Source organism: Lagopus muta, chromosome 1 (genome assembly GCF_023343835.1).
Source record: "Lagopus muta isolate bLagMut1 chromosome 1, bLagMut1 primary, whole genome shotgun sequence".
Classification (NCBI taxonomy): Eukaryota; Metazoa; Chordata; class Aves; order Galliformes; family Phasianidae; genus Lagopus; species Lagopus muta.
In genome coordinates this window covers 19,936,343-19,962,873 of record NC_064433.1, presented here as the reverse complement: position 1 = coordinate 19,962,873, position 26,531 = coordinate 19,936,343, and the positions used below count along the sequence as shown (strand labels likewise).

The 26,531-nt window shown below is 40.4% G+C and overlaps 2 protein-coding genes across 4 annotated transcripts in view; both read left to right on the top strand.

The window, feature by feature from the left end:
• Positions 1–8,013, top strand: part of MAPK12 (mitogen-activated protein kinase 12) — a 31,199-nt gene extending 23,186 nt beyond the window's left edge. For all 3 annotated transcript variants that reach the window (XM_048942053.1, XM_048941990.1, XM_048942128.1), the window contains 6 exons: positions 916–1,030; positions 1,662–1,733; positions 2,515–2,594; positions 3,334–3,412; positions 5,066–5,239; positions 6,056–8,013. In XM_048942053.1, the coding sequence (XP_048798010.1) occupies positions 916–1,030; positions 1,662–1,733; positions 2,515–2,594; positions 3,334–3,412; positions 5,066–5,239; positions 6,056–6,126 (591 nt within the window). In that variant the 3' untranslated portion in view covers positions 6,127–8,013. The remainder of the gene's footprint in view (positions 1–915; positions 1,031–1,661; positions 1,734–2,514; positions 2,595–3,333; positions 3,413–5,065; positions 5,240–6,055) is intronic.
• Positions 8,014–22,119: 14,106 nt separating this feature from the next.
• LOC125692146 (secreted frizzled-related protein 2-like) lies at positions 22,120–25,436 on the top strand. The gene is made up of 4 exons (XM_048942359.1): positions 22,120–22,406; positions 22,950–23,119; positions 23,973–24,065; positions 25,126–25,436. Exons 1-4 carry the CDS (start codon positions 22,120–22,122, stop codon positions 25,434–25,436), a joined length of 861 nt encoding a protein of 286 aa, XP_048798316.1.
• Positions 25,437–26,531: the final 1,095 nt, after the last annotated feature.

Genomic DNA, 26,531 nt, shown 5'->3' with positions numbered 1-26,531 from the left:
AATCAATTGCATTTTATTGGTGAGAATAAAACTCTCCCATTGCTTCCTAGTCCTTTCCAAATTTGTAGGTAATCAACAGTTATGAGGAAGTTATGGAAATAATGCTTCTAGTGTGGCAATAAAGACAAGCCCTGGCATTTTATATTCTTTATCTATGAATGAAATTACAGTTTCCCTTTCTATTAGCATCAGGGAATAATGAAATTGTCCTGCTTAAAGTGAAATATTTGAAGATGTTTGACTACAGTGAAAGCATTATAAATATGTCACTCTTGCTATAGCAATGCACGGGTGCTCCTAGTAAAAACTTCTGCTGTGTCAATCAATATATGTATGAAGCCAGATGCACATGGAGAGCAGTGGCCCTTCACATGAAGCTACCTATTCAAGTATCTGTAAAGGATGATCTGAGCAGGCTTCTCTGCCAAGACCCTTCTTGTTCATAGCGTGGATTTCCTGATAAACTGCAAAATGACCGTTGGCCACATCTGTTGGCTGACTTCAGAACATTCTTGGAACACACTCTTGAATAATTGTGCCACCTTGGATGTCAGAACAGTGGATACCATGTAAGCTGGGTGCTTTTCTTCAAACTCTAAAAAGATAAGGTGGTTGTTCCACACCCAGGATTGAATGGGACCAGTATCTCTTCAACTGTTAATTGAATAATGTATTGTTTTCTCTGCTGGCTTTACAGCTTTAAGTGCTGATATAAAGGTATCTATCTAACGTGGAAAAAAATTGTAAACCTCCTTGCTACTTCTGTCTTGATTAATAAAATGAGAGCGAGACATTTCAATGAGAAAGAGATGCAAAAACAACTCAATCTGCAGGATGCTCTGAGTCTTTTGTTTCCTGTGTTTGTTAAATCTGCATGAAATAGATAACTGGGTGTACTTTGTGCTTCCACTGCAGATCCTGGATTTTGGAATGGCCAGGCATACGGACAGTGAGATGACAGGTTACGTGGTTACAAGGTGGTACAGAGCCCCAGAGGTCATCCTTAATTGGATGCATTACACACAAACAGGTCAGCATCTCTTTGGAAAAGTCTTAATACAGCTGAAGCGTTCATCGAATAAGGCAAGTCTGTGCTTCTGAAGTGAGTGAGACATTGGAGATGGAAATGATAATATAATGATGACAATCTTTCTTGTAGGTTGCAGGTAATCATTTGGGGGTGTGTTTTGTGTTTCGTTCATGGGGTGGGTTTTTTTGTGTGTGTTTTCTAAAATGCAAATTGTTCATTTGCTCCAAAACAATTGGAACAAACCTGCTCTACGTATTTGTGTTCTCCCTGACTAATCTTTCTGCAAAGATGTGCTTGTTGTAACAGACAAGGTAAGTGGCAGAATGAGGGAATTGAAGTAATGCCAGAATAACCATAGAGATTTTTGAAAGCATAGCAGAATTATTTCCTGCATGCATCTGTTTGTTACTGAGAAGCTGATTGTGCCCAATACCAGATTATCTTCTGTTTGCCTATCAGAAATGCTAGTAGTTTTTTCTATATTGATTATCATAGTCTGCAAGGCACCCATCTATATTATAACAGACTACAAAGGTAAATTTTAGTCATCTTTAAAATATATTTTAGATTCAACTTTACATTTGGATGAACAAATATTCAGTAATTTAATGCTACTTTATCCTCTTTTCAGTTGACATCTGGTCTGTGGGCTGTATAATGGCTGAAATGATAATGGGGAGGCCTCTGTTCAGGGGAAACGACCGTATCCTTCCTCAGTGCATTAATGAAACCAACGTCAGAAAACGATGTGCAAAAAGGTGCTTATGTGGTGCAGTGAGTGTGCTGCAAATCTGTTGAGTGTAAATTAAATATAGCTATGATGTGGCTATCATCTATATTTAATTAGTTATTTGATATTTGTACCACATCTGTACATCAGCAAATTAAAACTCACATTACTGAACTTTTTCAATAGAGAGTGGGATATCCATTGAATGATGCCTCAAATCATCAGCTAAAATTTTCAATGACAATACAAAAGGTAAATATTTATATATATATATAAATAAGTATATATATATGTATATATAGTAGCAATAGGTTCCACAACTCCAGCACAGAAAATCCTGGTGTAGTATATGAACTTACCAGCATGTGCCAGTCCATTTCATGCTTTTTGAGGCTTTTGTCAAAAATATCATGTAAATAATACAGAGTACAATATTTTAGATGTGCGGAAAATATTTGGTCATGTCATTTCATTGCTGGAAATTTAAGAAAATAGTTAAGACTGAGCCATACTTCAACCTTAGGTGATACTTTGTTGGCCCGAGTTGTAACAGACAGTAGAGTGCAGTGATAAAAGAATACAGCAAGAATTCTTCACTTGTTTTGTTCACGAGTTCTGTGTGTTTGACAGCTCATCTTTTATACATCTTCTGTTCAGTGTTGCATTGTTGGTTTTCCTTTATTCTCCAGTAGCAAAGAAACACATAATTTTTATCCTACGGTGAAAGACTTTGTTCCTTATTTCTGGCATTCAGATCTGGATCAACTCAAAGAAATAATGAAAATAACGGGTACACCAAGTCAAGATTTTGTGCAAAAACTGAAGAGTCAGGAAGTGAGTATTCTGCTTTGTCAGACTGCTTTATGTGCCCTGATTTTACTTAGGCCATTCTCACTTCTTAGACTGCCTGAGATCAGGTGTGTTGGCTGCTGAAATGACCCCCGATAGCACATCTCTGCCTACTTATGAGGTTTCACAGCCAGAAAAATTACTGGATGTTAAGGGGAAACAGAAAATGATTAGGACACTGAAAAAAAAATGGATGTATTTAAGTACTTTAAATCAGCTGAGCTGATACATTGCTTCCTTTGCTGGGAACATACTGAAAATATGAACCTCTTCAGACAACCCATTCATTCTGTAGGTGTCTCTGACTTCCTATTTTCATGTGATGTTTTTGAGAATCCTGAAGTCCCTACAATAAAGAACCTAAAATGAATCATTAGTTGAACTGTACAATTTAAATACTAAAGAATTACTGTAAGATAGACACTTTTAGAGATTTCTGTAAATTTCAGAATGACATTCTTTCAAATTATGGATACATGTTTATTCTAATCAACATTTTAGATGTTGATTAGGTATCAAAGTTTTACATTTAATTTTTTAATCAGAATTTTAAGGTTCAATTTAAAAGAAACTGTTCCTTTCAACAGGAAGGTGAACATAACCAGGCCTTATAGCAAAAAAAAATTCCATTTGTACAAGGTACTGTCAGAGCATCACTAAGTTACCTAGTAAGCACATTACAAAGGAGACAAAGTTCTAATTTAATATTCATGTTTCTTTTCAGGCAAAAAACTATATCAAAAGCCTTCCAAAAGTCCAGAAAAAGGATTTTGCATCCGTCTTGAAGCACGCGAGCCCTTTGGGTAAGGCAGTTTGTGCGATGTGTGCCATTTCTGTTGTTGTTTTGTTTGCTCTGTAGTCAGCAGCAGTATCAGTCATGTGATAGGTTATGTGGTGATTCTCATGCTGCTCTGCCTCTTGCGTTCCATCACTCAGATCTTTGATTCTAGTGGCTGAACTGTGCCAAGTTTAGACTCTGCCAGGAATCAGATGATTCAAAAGAGTCAAAAAGAAGTATTTTATGCTTCAGGCTCTGATCCAGACCGCGCTTAATGGTTTTACTGAAGCAGCTTTCTCAAAAGCCCTGGGGATTTAAATATATTTAATAAAGTTTTCTGTGCATTGTATTTTAAATATAATTCTGAAATCAAAGTCCTTTTGATGTACAACAGAAATGCAAGCAAATAGAAAGCTGACATTTTAGACGTGGAATGAATGCATCCTGAGAAACATCTGTGCATTCCTGCAAGGATCTGGCTTGTATTTGATGGATATAAACAGCTAGAAGAACATACCAAGTGTGCATAACTGTGACGTGACCTGAGGGAATAAGAGCTCTGAGATGGCTCTGCCCAGCTTCATCCGTTCCCCAATGACCTGACTCATAAAGCCAGGCATTCTTAAAATATGAATTAGGATTATTGACTCTTCTGTATTTAAGCAGTTAAAATGGTATGTTAAGATACAATAGGATTATTATCTGTGGCCCAATGGCTAAACTCACTAGCTGTCCCAGCTGCAGAAAAGTCTACAAATCTCTACTTAAATTTCTTCCTATCACTTCTTTGGCCATCTGGCTGTTCCTTATGTGAAGAACAACTGCTCTTGGTCTGGGAGAGAAGGTTGGAGAGACTTGTAGTGTTAGGTGCGTGGCTGGACTTAAAGATTTCAATGTTCTTTTCTAGTCTAAATGATTCTGTAATGTTATGAATACATAATGTGCCAAGCAAGCATTGCAGCATCTTTTCCCATGCTGCTGCCCCTTCCTCCTGTATGGTGTTCCACCCAACTCAGAAACTTTCTTACAGGATACTTTTAGGAACATAATAGAATCGTGTCTGTTCATACTAGTGCATTTTGGTAGTCTCACGGAGGACCCGATCCAAAATCCACCCGTGTGGAACGTTGAAGATGCTCATGGATTTCATGCATTGTTTTGGTGAGGTCAAAACACGTTGCAGATAAAGCTAGTGCTGACACTGAGAGCATGGATATCTTGGTGAACTTGAAAATGTGCTGCCAATGCTGAGGGCATGGAGTTATTCACATAACAAACAATCCTCAGTAGCTCTACACCCATCTGCAAATCCTGCCGCTGCCAAGTCACGATGTGCCTTAGAACCACAACACAGTGCTGGCAGTGAGGGCAGACAACTGGGAAGTTCCTAAATGCCATGGACCTGGAGTCAGAAGCTCAGAAGTCATAGCTGAGGTGATGTGGCTGTATTGCATGTGGAATTTAAGGAGCATCTCTGCATTGCTTGGTACACGTCCCAGCTTGTTCACGGCACTCTGTTTTGTTGTGCAGTAGAGCCCCACTGGCTGTAGAATGAACAACCAATTATTTTGCTTTGTAAATCTGTAATATCTTTAAATCATCTTCAGTGCAGCATTACCATGCATAAGTTGGAATTGGTGGCTTGATTTCAATGCAGTGTTTATTTTCTGTTCCATAGCTGTAAATCTTTTGGAGAACATGCTGGTGCTGGATGCGGAGGAGCGCGTCACGGCAGCTGAGGCTTTGATGCATCCCTACTTTGAACCAATTCACGATCCTGAGGAAGAAATTGAGGCTGAGAAATATGATGAGACATTTGATAACATGGATCTAACCCTGGATGAGTGGAAGCGTGAGTTTAGTTTTGTGATGTTTTCAAAATAGGCAGTTAGAAAGGCCACCCCAAAATGAAAATACTCTCCTTTGCTGATGATTGTCACTAATTTTAATGGAAAAATTAAGTGGACAGCATAAAATAGAGAAACACTGTTGGTCAGTGTTCCTTTTATCAAATCCTCCTGAAAATATCTTCAGAGGTTTTCTTCTCTTCCTCCTAGCAGTGGCTTCTATCTTCTTCATACATCTTTCTTCTTATCTCCTGCAATATAGGAAGGAAACGTGTTTGTTACAGTGGATAGGACAGAGCAACAGATTCCTTAGCTGTTGGCTTTGTAGGCCTTAAAGTTATTGCTGGCCTTAATTTTCTGTTAGATATGTTTTCTCTTTCTGAGAAAGCCTGTCTATCTCAGAAGAAATTAAAATCTGGATCTGGTTTTTGTCTTATGTCAGAGTTTTGTATTTTGACTCGTAAATGAGGTGAGGTCTTGATTTGTAATTCTGCTGTACTTAGGAGCACTTTCTGGGCGTATTTTCCACTATATTATAATGTCAATGCTTACACACCTTTGAAAACACCTACAACATTTTTGTATTGGGCTACTTCTTCACATCTGAAGTGGCAAAACAGTGGTAAAGCAATCTCTGATTCCTTTATTTTTTGTACTGTTTCTCTCTTTTTTCGCCTGAAGAGGTCTCTGTCTTCCTCACCTTGATCAGAGCCCAACCATGCTGGGGATTGCACCCAGCTTATATCTGCAGCTCCTTTTCTGGCCAGACCAGCAACACTCTTTATTTTGTTGTTTTGTGTTGTTGTTGTTGTTTTTTCCAGGTGTTACGTATAAAGAGATACTGAACTTCAAGCCACCACAAACATCAGAGTCAAAGGAGACAGCAGTGTAATTGTATGGCTTGGTCTTTTCAGAAGTCAGAAGAAAGCAGGAAAGCTGTAAATGTTTGTAATATTTCAGGTGTATAAAATTTTTATAAATAAAGTGGATGTAATGTATTTCATCTTTCACTGTAAGAAGGAGCAGTGTCTTTTACTATGCATGTGGAAATGTGGTGCCTCTGGAAGCAGCACCTCAGAATTGTCCAGAAGCATATTTCTGCTCATAGCTTCTCCCCTCTGCACAAAAGGATTCGGTCTCTGACAACCCTTGAAAGAGCAGGTGGGACCAATTCTTCAGATCAGAAATCAAATGAGAGTACAAGCTACTACTGCAAACAAGCTGAGACACAGAGTACATCAGTGATGTACAGGGTCTCCTCTCTGCTCTCCAGGGCTGTTGAACCATCTTGAATTTAAGAGGTATTAATAGGACTTCCTCTGGAATATTTCACCTTGATGAGATGTCTGGGGAGGCTGATCAGCTTCTGTGACCTCAACTAGTGAGGAGAGATACAGCCTGAATGGATGCATTTCTTTTCTCCTTTGTGAGGGCAGAAGAGCCTGAGCTCCATCCAGGTCTGAAAAATGTATGCAAGAGGGAAGAAGCAGGCAAGTGTCAGCATCCTAGAGATTTTTACAGTAACCAGTGTAGTAGGACAAGACTTCCCAAGTGCACTAGGTGAACAACCACTAGGTGAACAATCACTTTCTAGAGTCACAATGTTTTTATCTCAATGCAGTGGAGTTTCTTTGTATGACAGAGTTGGGATTTACAGGGAGAAACTTTTTAAGACTGTTTGAAATTGTACAAGCTTTCTAGCATCTTATGTCTGAAATAATCATTGAAAATATACATATTCTCAGAGGACACACTGATTAGAAAACCAGCAGTGCTGATCTTAGAAATACAGCTGCACGCAAGTGACGTTACAGAAAATTAAGTGAGGATAAACACCCAACACTGCAGCTATCCATGCTGCTTGCAGCAGGCTCTTGTACAGAGGTGTCACCAGGTGCAAAATCACAACCATTCTATTTTGGGGCCTTTTGGAGTCATCTTACTTTGGGGGGAACCTCCAACCTTCCACTGGGAGGTACCTTACCAGAAGAAGTCAGATTCCTGATAAGCTACAGTGGGATGTGAGATGCTTTATGAGATCTTCTTTATGTCTTTATGTGTTTTCCTTGGTGCTTAGTTCATAATCATAGAATCATAGAGTGAATCATAGAATGGCCTGGGTTGAAAAGGACCTCAAAGATCATCTAGTTTCAACCCCCTTATCATTGGGCCAACACTTACTTACTTAGGGTCGTGCCCATGACCTCTTAAAGGTCATGGGAGAAAAGTGCCTATTGGAGATAGTGGGTTTTGGTAGCCTTGCTCATTGCAAATGTCAAGTGGCTGAGGTGCCTCTTTTAGTACTGTAGAAGCCACAGGCTTCTGGAGACATAAGGTGATGACGTTTGGTTTTAATGTGTTCGGGGATTACAGAACTCTTACAGTAACTAAAGAGCAGACCTCGATGTGTGTGCCAGGAGAGACAGGAGAACTGCTGCACTGTCTGTCAGTAAACACTGTGTAAGGTAAATAACAAACATGAAAAGTTTGTTGCATCTTGGCATGATGTTTCTGTGAAGAGATTGGAATCTGAAGAAACTGCTCAAAAAGCAACAGGTATTTTTAGTATAAATAGCTCATTAAGAGAAATGTGAGGTGAAAGCAGAAATATTTTGCATGAGAGGCAGCTGCTCTTTCAAAGGGAGCCACATCTCCCAGGCTTTTATTTGCTATTTCTACTGGTGCTTAGCAACTCAGGAATAAGAACCCAATTTCTGTTTGCCTTAAGGACAAATGTAAATATGTTCTGCATGTACTCAAAATGTATTGTGAAAAATAAAAGTTGGATTTTTGTTTTTCTTACACAGTAATGGTGTCATTTTTCCCCATATGTATTCCCAAATGTATAATCAGTTCTGAAAATAGTATTTTCAGTACAAGGGAACTATATGAAACCTAATCTGTAGGTACATTTCATGTAATGTGAGCTGCTGATGTAGTTTAGTTTGGAAGTCAGTCAGCCCACAAAACCTAACCTTTCTCCCATTTTCCAGGCTGTGAGTCAGCCACACAGCTGACTTGATTGTACTGCTGCCACCTAATTTTTTCCTAGAGCATCTGTTTTTAGCAGACATCCTGCTTTGTTCTGAAGGATTTGCATTTTTGCATGTTTGTTTGTTCCTCAGCTTGATTTTAAAAGTCAGACTGATGGTCATCAAGCATATACAACTTCACGTTGGATACGGGACCTTTGCGTTGAAAACCTAAGTGCCTTCAGGCTGCTTCCTGTGAAGATCAGCCCGTTATATGCCCATGGCATTGAAGACATTGGTCATGTTGAATTTTGATCAGGTGGTGCTGTGGGTGGATGTGGCTCACCATTTCATTTCTTGCTTGTTTTTTCTTTAGTTACAAGTAGCCCTGAGATGAGTGTCATATGTCCTGTAAAATGCTTTCAGAAGATCCACTTTACTCAATTTGGAACTACCAAGCATTTGAGCTGGATGGGTTCTTTAAACTTCCTACTTTCTGCTGTTCAAATACAAATAGCAGATCCTTCTGATGATCCAGAGCTGGGAGGAGTCACAGATGCTCCAAAAGGCTGCGCTGCCACTCACTAAGACCTAGACAGCCTTGAAAGTTGGGCTGAGAGAAACATTATGAGGTTCACTAGGGGCAGGCGTAGAGTCCTCCACATGCAGAGGAATAACTGTGTGCATCTGTACAGGTTAGGCGCTGGCATGCCCTAAGGGAGCTCTGTGGAGAAGGACCCGAGTGTCCAGGTGGCCAGCAGTTGCCCTTGTGCCAAAGAAGGTCCTTGCTATCCTGAAGCACATTAAAAAGAGTGTGGCCAGCAGGTGGCCTCAAGGGAGGTGATCCTCCCCCTCTGCTCTGCTCTGGTGAGGCCACATCTGAAGTACTGTGTCCACTTCTGGGCCCCTCCATTAAAGAAAGACAGGAGCTAAAGGATGGGTGTCGAGGGCAGACAGGCTCTTTTCAGTGGTTCCCAGCAACAGAACAAGAGGCGGTGGTCACAAACTGGAACATAAGAACTTCCATATGAACATGAGAAAGAACATCTTTACTTTGAGATTTACAGAGCATGGGAACAAGCTGCCCAGGGAGGTTGTAGAATCTGCTTCTCTAGAGATATTCAAAAACCAACTGGATGCTTTCCTGTGCAACCGACTGTAGAGAAGCTGCTGTAGTGGGAGGGTTGGACTAGATGATCTCCAGAGGTCCCTTCCAGATGCTGTGATTCTGTTCTATTTAGCTAAGATCACATAGAATAAGCCATGTTAGATGCTGTTGTTCACTGGGTCTTTGTATAAGATCTTCCTATGGGGCTTTACCTGCTCCATGCAGGTACCAGGGAAAGATCAGGGGTTTATCAGAGCTGTCTTCTGACTGATCTGATTTTCCATTTCCTGAATGCGCTATGGGGCAACTGGTTGTGTAAGCCAAGCTATACCAGAAGCAGTTTCATGGACTACCCAGCACCTAAAGTCTCATCCTCAGTATTTTCACAAATTCAGGAGGTAGATCTGGGGAAAGGTCAAGAAAGGAGGACTTCCATCATACAGACATCCTTTGAAGTCACAGACCATGAGTTAATGAGCAGCAGCTCTCACGCACAGCTCTTGTTACTGCTTATTTGCAGTTAACTGGGATAGTAACGTAATGATTTCAAAACTGCCACATGCAGCTCTCAGGAATGATGCATGCTTTATAGCTACCAGGAACAGCAGCCCTCTGCATGGAGGTAAATGGGGACAAGGAAAGTAATTTAAGCACTCATTTTTATCTCCTGCTATTCTGCAAGCTGAGTTCCCTTATGCTTTACTTTGCTATATGTCCATAGTTTTCTAGTTCATACTCTCTTTTTCATCAGTATGCAACAGGGAGGAATCCACAAGCATTTTGTCTACTAGGAGCCAGGGTCAAGACAGTGTTATTTTGGCATTTTAAAAGCCCCATTTATACATAACATAGCTCTTGCCTCCCAGCAGCACAGCTTGGCATCTGTCCGACCACTTTGCTGTTGCTAGAAAGCTCCTGGCACTTGGGGGCTTGAGTCAGAGTTTGAAATTTAGTTATTTATTTTAATATACACAGTAGTGTATTGCTGTAAGGATTGCAAATAAGGTGAAAAGTCTAATCAGAGAAACAAGAACTAAGGTTTTCAGTAAAACAACTCCTCTCAAGGTCTTGGGTACATCATAGGCTAAAGTTCAGTTCTAAGGAATCAAAATTGCTGCTCAGAAGGAATCCTGTGCTTTGGCTGCAGTAACTCAGTATTTCCAGTGAGTGAATGAACTCTTAAGGAACCCAGAGGATTTAATGCATTTAGTGCAGCAAGTATCAGAGTGTAAAACTTCCATAAGGAGGAAGTACACAAAATGTCTGCTAGTCCTGAAGCAGGGCGATTCTTTAAGGATAGGTTTGCATACTGATGAGAGACAGCACTGCAGGGACCTCACCGGAAAGCATCACACAGGAATGTATCTGGAGTGAAAAACTGCTAGAACAAGATGATAAAATCAGGCAAATATTTGATTACATTTAAATGCTTATAGTAACTGTAATGCATCTCCAGTGAGTGTGTTAGCTAGAGTTTTTAGTTCTGGAATTCCAGACACAAATTTTAGCAATCATCTTGGGGTTTCATCATGATCCCAAAAGTCTCAGTCATTCCATATTGTTACTACCATTAATAGGCTTGACCTTGGTGATCTTGATGTCCTTGTCAATGTGCTTTAACATACAGGCTTTTTGTCATTTTTCCTTCTGTGGTACAACTTTCAATGTGGGTAACAGCTAAGTTTTCTCTAGGAACATATGAGGATTTATTTACTGACCAAGATGGTTGCTCCTGCCCCAGCTCTCACAGCAAGCAATGTGTGCTGGAAGATGAGGCAGAGTGCAAGACATGCAAAACAGTTGTGGCGCCCCAAATGATCCCTATGGGATTGGATTCCCCCCTTTTCTCTGCCAAAGCCATCTCAGATGTTCCTCACATCCCTATTTCAGCACTCAGCTCTGATGCAGCTGCAAATGCTCCATGCTCCATGTGCTGGACATGTGGGCTGTGCTAACAAAATCACCATTGCTGGGAACACCTCTAAGTGCTGCACATCAGCATTTGATGCTGTTGAATGACCAGCACAGTTTGGACCCAGGCCAGTCTTCCCACAACTCCACAGGCACAGCTGAGGAGCTGGTAGGGCCAGGCAGTGCTCCTGGCCAGCAGTGCAGTGCAGGCTGCTGGCTTTGGAGGCTGAAAGCTATAACAGCACAGTCAGGCAGCTTCCTGCCAGCCAGATGTAGACACAAAGAGCTGCTCCAGGTACAATTAAGGTACCAGCCCAGACAGAGAGGCAGAGCTGATAGTACTTGGAAAATTGCGTTCACCTCAAGTGGATGGATGCTTAGGACTTTCATCTGTTTGTACTGTTGCCCTCTTTGCCATAAAGTAATAAGAGCACAGTCTGTGTGAAGCAGTTGTTCATGAATTGCTCAGAACATGTAGTGGTGAGGCTGCTCTAAGGGCCTGAGACCATCCTTGCTGCCAGAGGTTTGGGCGCTGTGGCCTGGGGCAACTGCTCATAACAGGGACCCTGAGGACCAGCCCCAGTCTGGCCTGTCCCACAGATGTACCCCTGGCCTGGCCCATCCCCGCAGAAGTGCCTCGGGCCTGGGGCAGCTCCTGGCATGCTCTGGCCTAGATGTGGGGGTTTACATTACATTAGAGTCAACCTGAATGCAGTACTCCAACATAAACTGTAGCATAAAATAACAGTAACTATTAAAATAAATATTGTTGTTTTATTGCCAAATAATAAATATTGCAGATAATAAAACATAGAAGAAAATAATAGGTATTTTCCCTGCCATTTGGGAAATCAATGGAAAGTCACTGTAAGCCTCTTGTTTGCTATTAATAGGATCTGGACCAAGCCGGTGTCCTGACAATAAAATTGCTCTAATAGAGTATTGCTTACATGATGCTTTTGTACAAAAGGTAGTGATGAGTTGGAAGGAAAACAATGTAAGAGAGCACAGATCCCATTTAAACAAAGAGAAGATTGTACAGGATGATTTTCTGAAAGGCATTACTGAATAAAATCCTACCTAAACAATCTGACTTACCAGGTTAAACCACAGGAGATGGAATGTTGTGCATTTTGAGATCATTTTGCACGCCAACAGAATAAGAGGACAAGGAAACAAACTTCCATCCCATGTCATACAGGCTTTAAGTGTGACTCCCTTTATGACTTCTAAATCAAAACACTCAGTTAATGCTTTAAATTCAGGATGCTGAATTATAGGGACGGGTGTGAACCTACTGCTTTATGAAAACAAGTGAATATTTGGAGTCTCATTTTGGAGTAAAATGAGTGGGATTCTCTATACAAACAAAGCTCACTATAATTACAACTGCTATAGCTATTCAGTGTTGCCATTTCAAGACTCTAAACCAGAATATTAACTACTTTTCCTTCGTTTTCCAATTGCCTTGATTTCATGGCCTTTTGTGCATTATAACTGGATTAGCGGTTATGATCACCAGGATTTGATGATTAAGATTATGAACTTGCCGCATGTCTTCCAGCTTTTGAATTGCTTTGCATAGCCAGTGCTTGGCAGTGTTCGTTGAGTACTTTGAGATATAAATTATTTATGTAAATGGAAAATTCACTTCTGCGCTGCAACCTCCAGTCATAGCACTGGGATGAGCAAAGCCACCACTGAAAAAATGCCAAGGAGCTGAGCTGACCTGAGCTGAGCAGCAGGCAGCACTGCTGTGCCCCAGAGCTTGTCCAAGTCACACCAGAGGGTGCCTGACAGTGCCTGAGTGTTGATGTAAGTCTGCTTTGTTATGGTCATGGGATACACTGTGCTGGCCCAGACATGCTTTGTGATCAATTAGTAGGTTTAGAGATTGAATCTTTTATCTTGTCTAGGAATGTTAGGCCTTAAAAAAAAAAGGGGGGGCACATCAGTAGGACTGGTTTTAAAAAGACTGAACCAAAATGTGCTGTTCCTCTTGGATATTTATTCTTGGAAAGGAGGAAAATGGAGGAGGAAAATGGAAAGCTGAGATACGGCAGAAGGCAAATCAGTAATTTCCTTTCGTTTTCTCAATACCAGTTGAGAACTCCCCTGACTGTGAGAAGGGCTGCTGAGCAAGGGCTGCAGAAAGCAGGGGAGCTGTGGGCTCATCCAGGCAATAGGTGCCACTCAAAGCCATGAACATACACCTGCAGCAGCCTTTGCAGGATCCAGGTTTTTGGATAAGGATGTTTTCCTCAGTCTGCCACACGTCAGGGCAAAGGCCATTCCATCCCAAATCAATTTTTTAATAGCACATTCCCAAACAAAACATTTTTATAAATCATCTTGAAAGATAATTCACCAAAGAGTTGAATGGGTGGCCTGTTTATACTGGCCACCTTTGACAGTCTTGCTAACATTGAGATATACCATTAGAACTGCACTGAAATCAACAGGATGTACTGTAGGACTCAGCATAAGCAATGTGGGCAGACTCTTGTCTTTAAAGATTTGATTATTGATCATGGATCTGTCATTGTTTTCCCTGGGTACAGCATCAGCCTATCAATAAAGAAAAAGAATTAAAAATTAGACTTTTCTCAGTGGTGCCCAGAGCCAGGAAGAGAGACAGTGGGCACAAACTAGAGCACAGGAGTTGCTATCTGAACATCAGGCAGCGCTTCTATGCTGTGCAGGTGATGGAGCACAGGCTGCCCAGAGGCTGTGGAGTGTCCTCCAAGGAGATCCCCAGAAGGCACCTCCACATGGGCCTGGGCACCCTGCTCTGGGTGTCCCTGCTGGAGCAGGGGTTGGGCAGCTGGACCCAAAGAGCCCTGCAAACCTCAGCCATTTTGCATTTCTGTAAACTGAATACTTCTATTCCATCTTCATGGAATGTCAGGAAGAAAAATACTACTCAGTGTAAGGATGGATGGCAATATCTGACAGAATTATATCTAAAAAAAAGTAGAACACTTACTCACATAACTGAATGCTCAGGTTTTCAGTCTGCACTCTCTAGATTTGCTTTCTAAATACATTTTTCTCTCTCATCAATCAAAATCTCTTGCCTTGGTATATTTAATGGTAGTAATATAGGAGAGATGCAGATGTAACAACAGAAAGCTTATGAGGAACAGTGGTATCTTTTACCAGGCAAACATACATAACTGGGGAGAAAAACTAAAACAGACAAACATTCTCTCTTTAAGGTCTGAAAATAGAGCCTCAATCACAAATCTTTGTCTCTGGGTGATTTTCACTGTAATTTCAAAATACCTTTCCCTCTAAACTATTTACTCCTCCATGGTCTCCCTAATGAAAAGAGCCTCCCATGGATACAGTTGTCAATCCTTGGCTGCTGCAACCAGCATGAAGCCCTTAGCATTATTTACTGAATGAAAATGGCAGCTAACACAAGAAAAACATGATAAATAAGTAAACACATAAACCAGCCTCTCCTGATTAGCCTTCAGTTTAATTATTTCTCTGGTTCAGTTATCTGTTACTCAGCTTCATGAACTAATCCTAAGTAAATTTCAGATTTCAAGATCTTTTCAGGCACTGATTAATTTTGAGCAGTTAATAAATGGTTGCTCTATAGAATTTCCTTATTTATTTGCTCAGTTCCTTTGTAGATCTTTAGGGTGGATTAATCTTGGTTTCATTTCCCAGTAGCAGCCCTAGAAGAAAAAGAAGGCCCAGGGATGAGTGAATGGCTGTGAAAGTCAAATGACATAACATTGCACAGACAGACGAAGGTGATCTGCAGCCTGATTAGCAAATGGGCACTGGAGTCAAGAACCTCCTAATCCTGGCCTGCTGGCTGAAGGCCTGCACTCAGGTATTCAAATCCAAATAGTGTTTAATCATTAGGGTGGAGACTTCTTTATCAGTGAACTTCTCTTTGAGATACAGTAATAGAAACCACATGTCTTTGATCTCAGCAGAGGCTGTGTGTGTGACACAAGCCGTGGTATAAAGGAAAGAACCTGCCCCTGCTGCCCTCTGAAATTTCTAGGGGACAAAAGGCCCAAGGAGAGAATATTATTTACTTTTCTCTTTTTCTAAGCATGGTACGTCTACATTTTCTATTTGAAGATTGATTTTTATTTATTTATTTATTTATTTTTAAATTCTCTGCTCTTCCAGAACTTGAAATCTCTCAGGAATGCAGATAGGGCTGTCCCACAAAGAGGATCAGCAGGGATGAAGCAGCTAAGTTGACTCTCAAGCCCATTGAGAGAATTGCTACAGCAATACAAACACCTTTCTGAAGGAGCAATTGCTGGGGTTCGGGAGATTTTGAGGAGGGGGTGTCTGTTGCTATTTAATTACAGTGTTACCAGAAGGCACTATGTAAGGTTGTTAGGATGTAAATATAAAGATCTAGTAACTGTACAAGATGCAAGGTCTACTTACTTTTATATGACTGTCCCAACAGATGTCTTACCAGATGAACAAGAAGAGTTACTGTCTATAAAGGGAAACCATCCCATCCTTATGTAACAACATAGGGATAATTATAAGGGTTTGATTTAAAAAGTAGTGTCTGTCAAGCCATTATCACATTTAGTGTTTCAGGCTGTTTCCACAGCTGCCCATGGAGACCTACCCAGTGGATGTGGTGGTGTTCTCTCTCCCTTACCTGCCAGCTGGTTCTCCTTAGAGCTCAGCATTCAGAGCTGCTTCTCTTCACTAAGGTAGCAAATAATACCAAAACAAAAGAAAAAGAAAAAAAAAAAGAGAATTTCCCAACTCAGCTAAAATGGCTCAGCGCAAGGTCAGAGATCAGCTGAGGATGCTGTGGAGGTGGATCTCAAACCAGTAAACACCTCTGACTCACTTCAGTAGGCAGGCAGCCTCCTCTAAATTAAAGAAATTAAGAAGGAAGCCAGCTAAGTACTCTTCAGAGGGTTGGATGCAACATCTGGAATCAGTTCACACAGTGGTGGAGTTTTGTGTGAAGGGCTGCTATGTCTGACTTGAGCTATGGATGTTACCAACCTGCTGCTCTTCACTTGGCATGCAAAGGTGTGGTTTGGCTACACATTTTAATCAAAACGAGTTACTGTGCTGCAGTTAACTGAAAAAGAATCATAGAGATTCAAAAGACCTCTGGTGATCATCTAGACCAACCTCCCCCCGCCCCCACTAAAGCAGATTCTCTACAGTAGGTTGCATGGTGAGTGTTGAATATGAATGAAGAATACGCTACAACCCTCCTGGGAAGTTTGTTCCAGTAGTCTGTCATCCTCATAGTAAAGCTTTTTCTTGTGCTCCTATGGTGCTTCCTATGTCCCAGTTTATGTCTATTGCCCCTGTTGCTGGGCACCATCCAAAAGAGCCTGGCCTTGTTCATTTGACACCTATGCTTTACATATTTATAAAAATTGATATGATATCCCCTCAGTCTTCTCCAGGCTGACGAACCTTTCCTCATACAGGAGATGCTCTGGGTCCTTTATCATCTTTGGGGCCCTCCACGGGACTCTCTCTAGAAGTCCTGTTTTTCTCTAATGGAAGGGCCCAGAACTGGACGCAGTAATTCAGATGTGGCCCCACCAGGGCAGAGTAGAGGGGTACAGTCACCACCTTGACCTTTATTGAAGACTGGACTAACATTGTCTTTTCTCCAGTCCTCAGGCACCTCTCCCATACCTTTGAAAGATGATAGAGAACAGCTTGGCAATTACTTTTGCTAGCTCCCTCAGCACATCCCATCAGGGCGCATGGTTTTGTGTGTGTTGAGTTTGCCTAGACAATCTGACCAGATCTTCCTCCATCAACTTGAGAAATGTTGTGAGCTCCTTGAGAGTTACACAAGAAATAAGGGAGAAAAGTATGTTAGTGACAGTTGTAATAGCAAATGCCTCTTCTGTCAGAGTAAGAAGGGGCATTAAAAGGGTTCTAGAAGGTGTCTGCAAGAGTATCTAAAATGAAGAGACTAAAAATAAGCATGGAACACTCAGTCCTTCAGCATGTATCCCTTACCCATCCTGTTACAGAGCTCAAGTAGCAGAATAGAATTAACTATTCCAATCAAGTATTTGCAAAGCAGTCAGGTAAAATTTACATGCTAAATGACTGTGAGTGGGCACACTCATTTGTGGAGCAGTCATAGTGGTTTGTAATTGCCACAATTACAAATATATATTCTTTTCCCCAAGTCCCAAAACAATTCTTGAAAAGTGGTGCTATGCACACACTTGAGTTTAGGATGCAAACATTTATCTTAATTAAGCCAACCAAAGTTTAGTATACGTGTGTGCATTTGAATAAAATAGTTTGAAAATGCTTTTAGAAAAAAAGCTCTTTCCAAAAATAGTCTGACATGGAAACGTGGCAATGAAGGTGAAGATATATCCAGAAAATACTTTTTCAAAAATTTAAAATGTAAATCTGCACGCTTAAAAAGATGAGTAATGTCTTGGAGACTAATTTAAATTAACACAACAACAAAAAGCTGCCAAGAACCCAACAGATAGAATCCATAATTTGAAATTAATTCGATTATTTCTTGACAAAGCTGTGTGTTCATCTCAATTCACCCAAACCAATTGTAGTGGGAACACTTGATTCGATTAAGTGCATTCAAATACATTTTTCAGTCCAAGGAAAGAGATGACATTTAAAAAATGACATCATTTTTTAACGAAAAAGATCTTATTAATGCCAAAGGGAACTTTGCTTAGAGAAGATTTGCCCATGATGTTTCAATTAATGTATTTTATGCACATTTATTTATTTGTGAAACCTTATAGACATTACATGACTTTTCTTCTTCAGCAAAGCAGGTATGCTGAAATTTGAATTCTACGCAGATGCTTCAGGCCCATTAATTCCAATGGCATCAAAGAGAAGCGGGTTTGGCCAGCTATTTAATGGTATAATGTCAAATTCTGGTAGCCTTTCCTCCGAGTAGCTGGAAGAGGGAGAAGATAGATGCAAAAAGCTGTCAAGTGAGTTAAAAGGGATCGGCTCCAGGCCTGCTGGAGTCAGCTGAGCACTCTCCCAGCCTTTTACGTGCTTAACTGATAGAGCTATCTCTTCTAACAGCCAGAAGCCAGACATAATTTTCAAGACTTAATGTTTTTCTGCCTTATCATGATAATCAGTAGTTGACTACAGGCCACAGACAAAGAAAGTGTTGGGGATAGACAAGGCGACCCTGTTTACTTTCTCAATGGACTACAAATAGTTGGTACATACTTGCTGTTTACGCCTAGGCAGGACAGCTGATCCCCTGTGGTCTGAGGAAACACTCTTGAGCCTGCTTTTACTGTCTTGCTCACAGAGTTTGGAAATGATGCAGTGCACTCTCCTTTTGAACTGGCTTTTTTTTCTGTATTTGCCTGTAACAGACAAAACCTCAGATGGGACGTTGCTCTGATATACAGTTCTGTGACAGGAAAACAGAGAATAAATGTCCAAAAGACTGCAAATACAACATCTAGACAGAAGCTTTTCTGCATGGCAGGGATTATGCCTGAAATATGTAAAACTCCATATAACAAGAAATCAAAGCAAAACAACGAAAGTAAAAACTAAGAAGAGAAACAGGCAGTGCCAGCCAAACCAGCGAACCAGTAGCACTGAGAAACCCCAGCCTTGAGAAGTTTGATTTTCTAGCTCAGAAAAAGAAGAGACAAGTGGCTATCAGTACTGGCTTTGTGCAGAAGATGCTCATCTAATACACGATCGGTGGTTTAGAAGCCTAAATTCAGACAGCCTGATTGCCAGCTGATCTCCTTGTGCCCTATTTCCGTCTGCTTATCTGGTGTACTTCGGAAATGCTATTTACTCAGGCTTTGTACAGCATTCAGCACATCTGTGCCTTTAGGTGATGCTGGAATCTGTAAATCCTGTACCTACATCCCTTTTCCTGACTCTTGCAGTATCTCAACACTTCCTATTCAAATGCATCCATCTTCCTGCATCCCCTGTAGTGTTGCCCAGAAATCCTGTCCCTGGTCTATGTGTGTGTGCGTATGAAATGCAGTGGGGTTACAGGTTAAACAGGAAGTCTGAGGTCAGAAACCAAATCTGGGTCACTCCATGCATTGGCTTTCTCTTTCACTATTAAAACAAACTTTCCTCTGGGTTAACCAACTTCCAGTAACAAGGACAGAGTTCAGTGTGCCAGGGCTGAGCCTTCAACTACCCGCATTACAGCATATAAGGGCATACAGTACTTCTGTTATTTAAAAATTAAAGCAACACTACAGCCATTGTGATGGGTAAATTAAAGAGGCATTTTCCAAAACCAGCCATGGTTCTTCCTCTGCTGGTTTATAGATACCATATATGAAATGAATGCTGCCCCTCAGGCTGAGCACATTGCTCCAGCAAAGCTGCCCCTGCTGCGCCAGCTGCCTCTCTGAAGTCCTCGGGGACTCTGGGTGCACAGCTGTAAGCTTTTGTCTGTGTCTGCAGTTACACTTCAAATAAATTCCAGCTGAATATTGAACTAATGTTTAGATGAAGTCCCCAAATCCCCAGGTCTGTGTGCTTGCTCTCAGACTCCCAGTATCTTTGAAGAAAAATTCAGTTCCATTTCATATTAGGGTCTGAGTGGTGGCTCCGGGTTAATCTCTGTCTGTCTCCCTGGTAACAGTCAAAGAAGGCAAAACAGAGGTAGGAAGGGTCTCCAGCAACTATTCCTCTTATCAGAGCTCATCAGCAGGTGACCACTTCTCATATCCAGGAACAATAAATACAGCCTGTGGCTAATGGACCGACCTCACAGCTTTCTTCAAACGTTTCAGAGAGAATTAGCTGGTGGCCAGACTTGAGATGGAAGGCTGTCTAAACCTCAGGTCCAATGTTTTGTGCTTCCCAGTCAGAATGCATGCAGATGCTGCAGTTCTCTTGATATCTCTTGATAGTCTGCAAAACTAATATTTTATTTTATTTTATTTTATTTTATTTTATTTTATTTTATTTTATTTTATTTTATGTAGCCTTTACTGGAGGAACCTCTACATATATATCACTACAATTAGAAATATCCCTCCTCTATCACCTGTTATGTAATTTGAATGTTCATCTTATGTGGCAAGAAGAAATCAGTTTACTGCTTTCTCAGAAACAATGTGGGCTAACTTTTACCTGGTGGATTTTTTTTTTCCGCACAGCATCAATGAACAGCTGAGTATCTGCAATAAAGGAGAATCCATGGCAAAACAGCAGCAGCATGAATGGATGCAGAAATCTTCTGGCTGAGTGAGGACTTACTATATAAAGTTTGGTTCCCCTGTAGCTGTTGGATCTCAAACTGACACATCAGAGATGTCATGTTGTCTTTCTTTCCCCCAGTATATTTAAACAGATACTGTAATTTCTCCTGTAGCTTAGCTAAGAAAACAACTAAGGAAGAACCAGTGGGAGTTTGTCACTGATTTCAAAGATGCTAAGATTAATACTCTAAAACGTAGATTTAAACACGTAAGTAATATGTAGCACATAGTCCAAATGTGCTACATCTAAGTATAAGCACAAAAAGATGCTGTTTCTGAAAAATGTATTTCAGTCAAGCACCAGTAATACTAGCTGATATGCTATTGCAAACAGGCTTTTGTCTAATAAAGCCAGATATTTTACAATAGATCCACCTACTTGTTAATATCTAAACATTTCTATAAATAAGAAATGGAAATTTAAAAACAAACAAACAAAACAAAACACACTACACACACCTGTATCTAAATGAAAAAATATTAAAAATTTCCATTAGAAGTTTTGTTTAAACCTTCAAGTCTTTTAATTGTCTAGTAGGCTGACTTCTCAGTTCACAATAGGTAAGAAACACATCACTCAGATCCTGTCACCTTACCTGATTCCCCAGCTTCTCATCTATAGGTAAGAGCTATTTGTCAGTCCTATATTAAGAAGAGTAACAAAATACTGTCAATAATTCCGTTCACTCTTAAGAAATTTAATATTCATTTTATTTTGTTTTGTGCTACAGACAAAATAAGTAAATCCTTTGTATTATTTGCTTACACAGAGTTTTCTACAGTCATAATTTATTAATAAAGATGAGAAATGATGAATTCTTTGTAGAATTCTAAGTGTTACTAAGTTCATTTGACATAATGAACTCCATACGTGTAACCGTCCTTTCTCTCTGAATAAATACTGATAGCCACAACAGTCCTACAATATTTTTCCACCAGGAAAGGTTAAATCCATCACTGCATTGAATAAGTAAAAGATACAAGTTCTGTAGTCATTCTATAGTCAGTAAAATTAATGGAAGTTGAGAGCTTCAGCATGTCACAGCACAGGAGTCCCAATTTCCAGCCAAAATATTTGGTTAGTAGAGTAAGGCTGATTCTTTTTTGGTGCTTGTGCAAATAAAGACAGTGCCTCTTCTACACTGTAAAACATGGAAGAGACATGAGCAATTACCACAAGCAAAACGTTTTCACTTGATAAGTCAATCTGGGCTGTTTTTTCTGGCTAGTCAGCAGTGTCTGAAAACAAAGGAGACACAGCAGCCCTAGGAGACAGCTTGTCTGCCCAACCACTTTTCTGGGGGATCTCTTAATTTGATTTAGAAAGCACATAGCAAGACTTCTAGGTGTCAAAATTTAATATACCACATAGCACCCTACTGCAGCTGATGCTGTCAGGCACGTGAAAGCCTATGGCTAATCTGTCTTTAGAGAATATACCTCTGTATCTCATCCCCACCTCCCTGGTTATCACAACAATCACTTGGATAGGCTATAAGATCTGGTGCTGTCTCAAGTGATTTGATAAGCAGACGAAAACCAAGGGTTCATTAAGCTCCTGGGGTATATAAGCCACAGGGTTTTCAGCATGCCCCTGTACTTGGGAGGTTTGACAGCTCCCTGTTTGGCAAGCTGGGGCTTACAGGAAGATGTTGTTGACTGCAAAAATACTTGTTTTCACTCTGAGTGGTTTCCTAAGAGTGGGCACAGGCTTTGACATTGGATTATCCACCAAATGTGTAGTGATACCCAAGGAGATGGACATGTGCCACGAGATTGGATACTCCGAAATGAGGCTTCCCAACCTGATGGGACACACAAGCATGGCGGAGGTCGTCCTAAAATCCACCACCTGGCAGCACCTGGTGCACACGGATTGTCACCCTCATGTGAGGATGTTCCTGTGCTCTCTGTTTGCCCCCATCTGCCTGGACACGTAAGTATCACAGCACCCAGCCTTTTGGCCAGAACAGGGATCAAATCAAATGTACGTCAACTGTAATGGAAAGGTGATCGCCACCTCATCAGAAATAATTCTCTTAACTATTTCATACTCATTGGGAAAAAAAAAAAAAGCACTGAAAAGCTCTTGAGTTCAACTTCAGCTTCAGTTTGCTTTGTGGAAATGAATGCTGTAGCTAAAGAATATCATATTTTAGTTTGTTTCAGTTGAAATTTTGTTCTGGTTAATTTAAAGTTGAATACAGGTGACAATGAAACCAAATACCCATTGCAAAGAGACTCAGGCTCTTGACAAGGATTTTCTCAGATAGTAAGAAAAGCATAAATAAAAACATAGTAGCATTAATAAAAACATAACTTAATTCTGTAACGTAGAAGAATAAGCCATTTCTAGAAATGAATTATTGCTGAAGGTTGTCAAATATCAGTATGTACTTTGTGCAGAAATCACTGCTGAACTACTTTGTTATCACTGAGTGAGTTGAACAGCTTCAGCCTGGTGCTCCCTCTGGCGCAGGTTCATCCTCCCCTGTAGGAGTATGTGTGTTGGTGTTCGGGACAGCTGTGCTCCTGTGCTCGCCTGCCATGGGCACGCCTGGCCAGAAAGCCTGGACTGCAGTCGGTTCCCTGCAGACGAGGACATGTGTCTGGCATCACTTACAAAGGAATATAAATATTTGCACAAAGGTAGGTGGAAGATGGCAAGGTGGCTGTACTGTATGCTGCAGGTAAACAAGATAGAAGGGACACAGTTCTCAGTCTGTGACTTTGTAATCGGAGTTGCATCTACGCATACTTGTTTGCGCAGAAGGGGGGAAGTATTAATGCCTGCAGTGAAAACTGTGGCACTCCTTAGATGATGTGAATCAGCATCAGTTCAATTCAATGAAGAGCAGTTGGTCTACACATAGCAGAGGAAGTGATTATCTCCCTGCACAGCTACAGGCACTGTATTTTATTTATTTTGAGGTCTCTTTACAGGCTTACCAACATTATCAGGGATCTGATAAACTCACGATTAATTGAATTGGTCTTCAGATCAACTTGGAAAAGTTGGGAGGACTTATTATCTGATTTTCCTAAGGGAGTTAGCATGACATTAATGGTCAAATCTTCAAATGTGCTTAGGTGTGTTTACTTAGGAGAATAGCAGTACAAGTAAGTTGCTGCTGGCACACTCCAATTCCTATGTTCTCAATATTAGTCCAGCTGAACCTAGGATCACTGACAGAATTCTCACTTGACCCGTTCCCCACTCCACAGCTGTACTGAAATAAAACACTATTTATAAACACTGTATTTGATGTTGATGATTGAGTTTGTCAGTTTAAACAAAGAGTCAATGTGCGTGGAAACAGAAACTCCTTTTCCTCCTTAGCCATGTTTTTGGAGAAGCATGCGGATGCATACATTATCACTGAACAATTTTGTATATTTTACGATTACTCATAGTTAAACAGCAAGCTCTCGACTTTCACAGCACAAAACTAACACAAAACATTCTAAAAGATAATGATGAGACTTTGCCATTTCTTACCAGTCCTACCAAAGCCTGCATGCCAGACCTGCCCAGCAGTGGAGGAACTCTTTACACACAAAAGAGTTCTCGAAGTTTTCTGTGACAGTAATTTTGGTAAGTCCTTGTTAATATGACTATTAAACTATCAGTTCTCCTTCTAAAATGCTTTTAAATTGGGATTAAAATAGCTGACAGCTTCTGCTGGGGTTTCAAAATCTTCATCCTGAGAGTCTGGATACTGAGTCAACTTTAGGTTATTTTTCAGAATACGTTCTTTCTGAGCAAAATTTAAGGATTTATTTTGCATGAAAGACTTCTTCATCATCTATTTTACAAACAAACAGCTTTTCTGTTCTTGTTGGGCTGGCTTCATTGCAGTACAATATGGTATATGGAAAATATTTCTGGCAAAATCAGGCAAATAAACCAGTTTGTCTTTTATTAGTAATTAAACCCAATAAAGCTTTGGTTGTTTCACCAGTGAATGGCATGTCCTTGTTAATTGTGCATTAATTGTTCACAATACATAGCTTACTGAAAAGACTCAGAAAATCATACAAAATAAATTCTGACCTCATGTTATTTTACTGAAGTGGTGGGCAATACTTCTGAGTTTGCCCTAGAAATGTCCTGCAAAGTCCTTTGAAGTCGATAGAGACTACCAGTGAATACAGCTGGCTTTAGAACAGGTACTGCAGAGAAATTTCATGCTAAGAAGTATTGGTAGGGTTACTCGTGTTAGATGGACAGATGTCTGTGATGAAAAGGGAATATGTAACAGGGTGGTATCACCAAACATTACTGCTGAGAGAAACAAAATGAGTTTCAGTAGACTAGTTTGGGCAAGGAGGTCAGCCTCGTGATATTAGAATCACGCCAACAGCTTACAGGATCTAATTATCCAGTCACCATCACGTATACAGTGATGGCAAAAATACATTACACATCTTTGTGAAAATATGTTTGCCTAGTTGCCAATTCAGTGAAAAAAATGATCAGTTGCAAACTTATTTTAAAAAAAGTTAGACAATCTATGCTGCTGTGGGAGAAGATGTCACCACACTCCATCACCAGGAATTATGAGAGTATTTTTAAGGAATCTTCCTGCTTTAACGGGTATTTATTTCTATACTTGAACAAACTGAGCAACTTACATGTTTCCTTTTTTCTTTAGCAGTGAAAGTAAAGCTGTCCAAAAAAAGAGCAGTAATTGGCGACCAAGAGTACAACATTGAGTGCCACGTGGAATTCATTACCCAGGGCTCACTCTTGCCTTATGAAACTCAGCACATGATACAGCAATGGCTGCTTATCAATGAAAATTGTACACAGAGGATGACTCAAAGCCATCGTCCTATGGTGTTTCTCCTTGTAGGGAAGATTGAGGAGGGTATCATTTTAGTTAATCAGATTTACCACTGGCAGAGAAGGGACTCCCAGCTGACTTTGGCCACTCAGAAATGGAGGTACCATAAATGCTTGTAAATATTTATCTTATTACTTGTAAAAAGCTTAGTACACTTTTTATGCCAAACCTGCATTGTAAATAAGAATGTATAAGTGGCATGTAAAATCTTTGTTTCCTTTTAAACTGTATTATAAGTTGAACTTAGATCCAGTGTTATCAGGCCTACTTTCTATAGTATTTTAGCTATTTGTGAAATTTGAATTTGGTCATCTATGTATAAAGGCTTGAGTTATTGCAAAAATCTTTTGTATTATGTATAAAAACTGAAATGAAACAGTTTTCATCCAGCTCAGTACCTTTAGTGTATTCTTCTACAGGGTTCACCCCGCCATTTTCTTGACTTACCAAACTTTCTCTGGCTAATGCTTCATTAACACACCTCATACTTTTCCATTAGAGAATTTTAAAAGAAGGTGGCCCTCTGCTGGTCACTTTTGTCCGAATGAAAATGGAATAAATCGGAATAAATAACAGCAAACGTAACACAGCCCAACTGTAAGAAAATCTGGTCATTTGTTGTCATTTTACACTGATCAAGATGATCAGTGGTGGTAATGCCTCCGAGCATGGGGTAACTGCAGTTTCGGAATCTTTTTAAATCAGGGCTTCTTTGTTGAAAGGTCCTATTTCATATTCAGACATACAAAATGTCAGTGCACCAGAGGGTGGTGGGCATGGAAGCGGCTGCCCAGGGCAATGGGCACAGCCCCAAGCTGCCAGAGCACAAGGAGAGTTTGGACACACGGATTGAATTTAGGGTGGTTCTGTGTGGAGCCAGGAGTTGAGCTCAATGATCCTTGTGGGTCTCGGAATTCCAGTTCGGGCTATTCTGTGAACCTGTGATTATATGATTTTCTATCATGAGCTAGAAAACTTCTGAAAATGATGAAAAAAAAAAAAAAAAAAAAAGTTGGAACAACCTATATTCAGTTTATCCTGTATAAAGAAGACACTGTTCTGAATAACGTAGGTGACTCAAAAGCTCGGTTCATTTGATCCCACCGAATCTGCAATGGTTTCTGCTGGAAAAATGGTAAATATTTAAAGCACTCCATCAGTGCCCACAGTTGCCAACTGCTCCCAAAGGCATCTGATGGGGCTCAGGTCAGCCA